This window comes from Protopterus annectens, chromosome 1.part1, assembly GCF_019279795.1.
Source record: "Protopterus annectens isolate FY-2018-M chromosome 1.part1, PAN1.0, whole genome shotgun sequence".
Classification (NCBI taxonomy): Eukaryota; Metazoa; Chordata; order Ceratodontiformes; family Protopteridae; genus Protopterus; species Protopterus annectens.
The window spans coordinates 517909190-517916997 of record NC_056726.1 but is presented as its reverse complement, the minus strand read 5'-3'; the positions used below and the strand labels follow the sequence as shown (position 1 = coordinate 517916997).

The 7808-nt window shown below is 35.6% G+C and overlaps 1 protein-coding gene across 1 annotated transcript in view; it reads right to left on the bottom strand.

The window, feature by feature from the left end:
• Positions 1–284: 284 nt before the first annotated feature.
• LOC122814803 (vacuolar protein 8-like) overlaps positions 285–7808 on the bottom strand; it is a 988388-nt gene continuing 980864 nt past the window's right edge. Inside the window, exons 14-15 of the mRNA XM_044087110.1 lie at positions 7372–7497; positions 285–911 (exon numbers count right to left, since the gene is read on the bottom strand). Of these exons, the coding sequence (XP_043943045.1) occupies positions 778–911; positions 7372–7497 (260 nt within the window). The 3' untranslated portion in view covers positions 285–777. The remainder of the gene's footprint in view (positions 912–7371; positions 7498–7808) is intronic.

The following is a 7808-nucleotide window of genomic DNA, read 5'->3' as shown; positions in this document are numbered from 1 at the left end:
CTTTTCTTATTCCTTCCTAGAATAAGGAAGTTGTTTAATCATGAAAATTCCAGTTGTTTGAGATGTTAAAACATGTGGTAACATATGTTTATATTTGCTGCATGCTAAAATAATTTTTGTTGAAGTTTCAGTCATTTACATAGGGACTGTGGTATTACTGTCTAAGCACTTAGTGTCATTTAATACCCCATTTCCTGTGCCCATTGATAAATCTAAATGTTCTCTCTTTTGCTGTCTTTTACTGATAACAAGAACACAATAACTAAGTACTGGAAAAGAAGTCATGTTCTTCATTTTGGAGATTTATTTTTTTGTTTTGAAGGATTTTTAAGGTTAGCCACTGCAGTATGTCAAACTGAAACTAATGCAACAATTGTAAAATCTAAAAAGAAGTCTGTCATTTTCAAATAATGTACAAAGTTAGTTACATTATTGGAAAGGTATGAGAGTAAGTCAAGATCAACATCTCACACAACCAGGTTTATATTATTTTATAAATGTGGTTTTAATGTAATACAAGTTGTTAAGTAGGTTAGTTTCAGGTTAGTAAGGAGATTTAATTTGGAGTGGCATTGATTTAGATATTGTATGTAGGTAGTAATAAAAACTGTTAAACAAAATACACAAGATAGTTCAAACAGACATAGCATTACATTTTTTTCAATTCCTTCACATAGAAAATATAAATTCATTGATAACATTTAAAATACAACCTACACTTTAATATTACATTACTCTTTAAAAAGTTCTGTAATTGTCTGATTATTGAGGTAGATATTAGGAATGATCCATATGTGCTGTTTGAGTCATGGCTCTCTGAAGAAGCTCCTGTGTTTCTTCTGTCTGCTGACGAATTTTATAAAGCTGATCTGCTAATGGACTTTGACTGACAGCTAAAGAAAACTCTGCATCTGAAAAGAAAAAGATGTACTAGATTAGCAGGAGTGGAACACCAAAATGGCTTAAGGCAAAATACAGGACATGGAAATAACGCACAGACTACATCAAATAGACGGAGTACACCCTTTATAAATGTACATATTATGAAACTACAAAAACATTAAATCTTATCTAGAATTACATCTAGCTAGACAGACAAACAATGGAGCAGCTGTGTGTAATACCACATCACAGTTGGACTGATGTCAACACTGTCAATATGATGTGGCCAGACATTACTTAAAACAAGCATGTATTTGTAGTTCATTACAAAATCTGCAGAAGAAATGACACAAAAAGGTGTGTTGCTCCATAGTTCAGAGAAGAAGTTGAGGTGCTAGATAGAGGGGGGATCTGAAGCAATGAGCTCCATCTGACAGAAGTCATGTCAGGCACATAATGGATTAGGGTGGCTTCTTGACTTCTTAGCAAAGATACAAACAGAAATTTCTAATTTGTACACAAGCTCTAATACCACCCCCCCACCACCAAATAAAAGCCTTTGCTATATGCAATGCATCCTAAACATGTAATTAAAGATGTAGCATGTAAACTAATATTCTGGTACCACTATTCTTTAATTGGATAGCTAATAGTACAACACAAAAACGTCTTTCAAAAGGTTACTGAAGCAACAGAAGAAGGAAAATCAGTGCACACTGAATATCTAGACCTTGCACAGGCATTCAGCACCATCCCATGCTCAGGTATTTTGATAAACCATCCTAGTTAAATGTTAATCCCGTTATAAATTATTGGATAGCAAACTGTTTCACAAATAGAACCCAGGAAATATTGGCTAGGTGCCTCTACCTCCTCCAAAAAACTGTCATTAGTGGTATACTTCAGGGTTCAGTCCTTGGCTACTTCTCTTTTGCATCTACACCTTGGAGGTCAAAGCTAATGTTAAGGGTTTATGGCTGACCAACTTAGCATATGACTGCAAACTTGGTGCCATCATAAACGCACTAGAGAATACCAAGATCCTCCAAGAGGGTCTTCCCCAAGCAAATAATTGGTGTCATGGCCATGGACTAAAACTAAATGCCAAAAAAATGTATAATAGTCTCTTTTAGCAACCATGGCATTCCTCCGCAGCTATCACATTAACAGCACACACATGAAAATCTATCTGGTATTTAGGGATCTGGGAACCAATATGGATAACAAATTGCCCTTCAATCACTATGTATCCACTATTGTAAGAAAACCCTTTTTCTATGCACAGCTTTCTCACCAAGAAAATGAAGAACCTAAATCATAAAAACTATACTGACTGTCTCAAAGCCTTGTCCCTCTTCTTGATATCACAACGGCTACTGAGGGGTGATCTCTGCCTCTCATACAGAGCTTCCACAGACACTATCCTCTCAGCTCTACTGCACATCAACAAGTCCAGTGGTGATAAACACTCACTCAGTAGATTATAATCTTTTGTACAACATAAATAGAACATGTTGGAGGAACTGATATGTATCACAGAGAATACCACTTCTTTGGAATCACCATTCTCTCCACATAAAGCAAAGCACTTCCCTTACTCTATTTTAAACGTAGTGTGGATGAATGGATATGAAACTGCAAATTCACCCCATGATTTAGTACCATTATCCCCTAAGAATAGGGGTAAGATGCAAGTGTTTTGCCCAGTTCTAGGTTATACAAACTTAAATTACAAGGGCTAGACTAGTTTTAGTTGGAATATAAATACATGCCAGTTTAATCCTCCTCCCTTGCCAGTAGCCCCTTAGTACTACAAATCTACCATTATTATCTTTGTTATCCTGTTCTATCAGTATTGGAGTTCCTCTTGAAATATAAATACTCATCTTTTCCTTTGTCCCAGATATTCCTCTGAATAACCATCCTGAAAACCCTTCTTTATCAAATTCACATGTTCAGGCCTTTCCAGTTGTGTCTCCTGTAGCATAGTTACTTACACTCTATATTTTTAATTTAGTTCACTACTCTTTCTTTTTGTATATATCTGTGAGACCATTGACATTTAAAGACATTACAGAAATCATCATTGTCTTAAAAAGTTATTATTCCCCCCTTTTATGTATAACAACTTTTTTCTTAAATGCCTCATTCCAGCTTTTACATGCATGCACTGGCAAGTTGTTCTTTTTTTAAACAGTTTTTTGTCATATCCATTTGAGCCTATGTCACATCTTATATAACTTTTTGTTTTATTGAAAGCCCTCAAACAAAAAAGAAACACACCCCGATACCCCCTAAAACCTATTAATTTAATAATACACAAAACTATGTACATCTGCAAATACTGAAGTTTTACCCTCCTAATAGGAACAAATGTTACAAACTGACAGCCACACTCAGAGACTTACGTTAACTTAAAAGAAGGGATATCCGAGCTAAGATGTATGGTGTAGCCTGTGCTTCTACTAAGTGCTCTCTGGTTTTGTCTTCTCTTTATAGCTCTCTCAGCTGGGAAAACACTTGAATGCTTTCAGAGAACATTATATCCTAGCCATTTCTCTTTATCAGATTGTCTCCTAGAGACACGAGGACCAGATACAAAATTGCTCACCGTACATTTACTAGAAGAAAACTTATAATATTCAATATTTTTTTCTATTTACTTGCTTCCTCTTAAAACCTGTTACTAGATCAAGCTAAGGACCTTCGTTCAGTCATTCCCCTATGCAAGAATGAAAGCACACTAAGTTTTCTTTTGTCATGCTCTTGTAATGAGATTTTACTTGTTATGAAAGAGAGAAGAAGGGAGAAGGAAAAACAGGAGCACCTGTTTACATTACTATCCCAATTACACTTAAAAATAACTGAAAAACCTTTACTTAACAGCATGCAAAGAAAATCATGTACTGTTAAAATAGTACCATTAACGATTTTTTTTGTTTTACTTACAATTAACTTTCTCCCTCCTCTTCCCCTCTCCTAAGTATTTTTATGAACATTAATGACATGAAGTAGGGCATATGCTTTAGTCCCCTACAAGTTTAACAAAGTCCAGTATTTCCAGATTTGCTTGTTCTGTCATGTTCTACAAATATAATTACTGCTTTGTAATCCCACATTTGTCAATTTCCAAATAACTGGTTTTATTCCTGTTCATCTCCAGCTCCCAAATCTTGTCTCTGCTTCATTTCCAACATACTCTTGATTCTTCTAGTGACTCTTGTGTTTTGTTTCCTTCTCTCACGCATTTTCTGTTGAAACATTAGAAAAGGTTTCACTGGCACAGTCTCTCTGTGTTTTTTATTACCAGAAAAACAAGAAGCAGAATCTCCTTCTGTATCGTACCTCACTTTTTGTTGGACAAACTTTTGTATTTCTTCCTTAGGATGTACTTCATCAAAAAAATATTTTGTCCCTCCAGGGGCAGGTACAGCAGTTTGAATCTCATGCCTGCTTCTCAACATTCTCTGAATAATGGAATACATTTACTCTTCTTCTGCCTGGTGTACAATGAGTAGTCACTGTCCACAAACACTCTGCTGTCTCCCACTTTTAGTACCCTCTGCCATAGTTTTGTCAGAATCAACTCCTTCTCCTGGTAAGATTGCATCTTTACAATTAAAGGTCTAGACTGCTTTCTCATAGCCAGATTTGGAGCATACACACAATGTGCTCTTTCAATTAACAATTCCTGTTGTATAATACTACTCCAGTTGCTTATTTCTGCTTTCATAAAATTAAAACAGTCGTACCATTAACAATTTTTTTTGTTTTACTTACAATTAACTTTCTCCCTCCTCTTCCCCTCTCCTAAGTATTTTTATGAACATTAATGACATGAAGTAGGGCATATGCTTTAGTCCCCTACAAGTTTAACAAAGTCCAGTATTTCCAGATTTGCTTGTTCTGTCATGTTCTACAAATATAATTACTGCTTTGTAATCCCACATTTGTCAATTTCCAAATAACTGGTTTTATTCCTGTTCATCTCCAGCTCCCAAATCTTGTCTCTGCTTCATTTCCAACATACTCTTGATTCTTCTAGTGACTCTTGTGTTTTGTTTCCTTCTCTCACGCATTTTCTGTTGAAACATTAGAAAAGGTTTCACTGGCACAGTCTCTCTGTGTTTTTTATTACCAGAAAAACAAGAAGCAGAATCTCCTTCTGTATCGTACCTCACTTTTTGTTGGACAAACTTTTGTATTTCTTCCTTAGGATGTACTTCATCAAAAAATTATTTTGTCCCTCCAGGGGCAGGTACAGCAGTTTGAATCTCATGCCTGCTTCTCAACATTCTCTGAATAATGGAATACATTTACTCTTCTTCTGCCTGGTGTACAATGAGTAGTCACTGTCCACAAACACTCTGCTGTCTCCCACTTTTAGTACCCTCTGCCATAGTTTTGTCAGAATCAACTCCTTCTCCTGGTAAGATTGCATCTTTACAATTAAAGGTCTAGACTGCTTTCTCATAGCCAGATTTGGAGCATACACACAATGTGCTCTTTCAATTAACAATTCCTGTTGTATAATACTACTCCAGTTGCTTATTTCTGCTTTCATAAAATTAAAACAGTCTGTTCCTTCCAGCTTCTCTGGTAAAGCAGAGAATCTCAGGTTTTCCTTACATGCTCTGTCCTCTAATTCTATTATTTTTATAACATTTAATTTTCTACAGTCTCATATTCAGCTAGCTTTTCTTCATTTTGACCTCTGAGTTTTGCAGTTTTATCACCTCATCTGAATATCTGTTAAAAGCTTCTTCAATTTTTCCACCTTTTTTGTTTGAGTTAATATACTCCATCAGTATTTTTGTTTATTTTAATCAGGTCTGTGTGCAGTTGTCTTATACATTCCTCTAGGTTACTGGAAGTCATGTCTGAAGCTTGCGCTGCTTTATGCTGAACAGACGCAGTACTTTTCCCAGTCAGTGTCAACTTTTGTAGCTGATTTTCATTCAGGTCCTCTGTATTTCTTTCTTCCTGGCAGTTAGGCATTGCCCTTAGTAGCCAGTTACTGAAATTTACCCAGAAGTATAGGTCCATTGACTTTCTCTGCTAAGTTTCTGTTTTCACACTGGGAGAGCTAGAAATAAGTTATTACTCAATGTGCAGCCATCTTGGAAGTTCTTCTCTTGTATATTCTTGGTTGCTTGGACCAGTTACTTATTTTTTTCTACTTTTTTTTTTTTTTATTGTACACTGAAATTTTTAAATTAAAAGAAATGGGGCAAAAAAGAGCCACTGACTCTGAGATAGTAAAAAATAAAATAAAGGGATGGGTATAGAAAAACTATACAGTTAATTTGCCCCAGAATGTTTTGAGGATATATAGCAGATGGTTGAGGAAACTGATTGGGATGGAGATGCTGTAGCATAAGTAGCTGGGTACAGATGGACTAGGGATGAGGCACAAAAAGGGTAATTTTGCAAACACTGAAAAGGTTGGGCTATGGCACTGGTAGCAAGTAGTAAAGAAAAAGGTTTGACAGGTGAAAGGGGATAGTCATGTACAATGTTAAAATTTATGCAGTAAATTTGGAGGTATGCGAATGCTGTTTAATTACTAAAATTAAAAAATTCAATAAAACAATTTTGAGAAAATGGTATGTTGCCTGAAAAGTAAAAAAAAAAAAAGTCAGTTTTTTGAAACTATATTTGAGAAGGATGGGCAGACACTGCTTACATACGCCATGTTAAAGAATAGGATATTACCTCAGTAGTTCGTATTAAGTATAATGACATTTGTAGTTAACATTGTGTTTCTGTTTCCTGCCATCCTTTTCCCATCAATATCTTTTACCTGTGGTTTGCACAGAAGGTGTGGAAACGTCATGTCAGTGAAAACGTTCCATAGAAAACTATCCATAGAATAGATGTCACAGAGGTAAAACATATTAGTGGTTAGATAAAAAAAGGCTGCATCACTATGTTTTTATTTTGCGGCAAACCATGAACTGTGACAAATACACAACACAAACATACCATTTTAAATCCTGCACAGAAGTGTTATTCTCTGGAACCCCATTACTTATAACTTGAATCTGCTTATTCTTCACATACTAGAGGTCATAAGCTTCAGTTACAGTTGCATGAGACATTAAAAATGTTCTGTCTTGAAAGGCAAGCAAATTAAATAATTACAAGCTCAAAGAGAAAAAAAGAAACTTGAGTAAGAAAATGCTGATATGTTCCCATTTGAATATGCCAAAAGTTCACTATGCAAAACATGCATTTTATTCTAAACATTGTTACATTTCCTTTCACTAGAAAGATGTGACTACTAGAATAATTAACCATGGCAATGAGTAAGTGCTTGTAAGCCTACATATGCATTTACTTTACCTTATTTCTTTGTTATTGTTAAAACTTAAGCTATAGACGTGGGAACTACATCTGTGAAAAATATAGTGAGAACTATTAGTTCAGCAATTAGCAGTTAGACTAACAGACGACATACTGTTAACCATCTGCTACATAAACACTTACCTGCACTGAAGGCACACAAAGAGAAAAGGCCAAGATGCTGAAATCTGATCTCCTGCTGCTTTAGAAACTGCAGAATATATCCTAGGACTTCTCCCATATGCATCTTCAACAGGTGCCATGTGTGTTCTGTTTAAGACAATGACAGTGTTTACATTAAATTTGTTTTTAAAGGTTGTACCCAAACATACTTACAGAAATGAACAAGCAAAAGCACACACATGCACGTGAGTGCGCGCGCACACACACACACACACACACACACACACACACACACACACACACACACACACACACACACACATGCTACTACAGCAGAACAAGACAACACTGTATTTCTAAAATAAAAAAATCACCCACATGATGACAAAGGCAGCAAAGCATGAAAGATGCATCTTCCCAGGGAGTGAATGATGTGACATCTTTAATACTCAAATTTC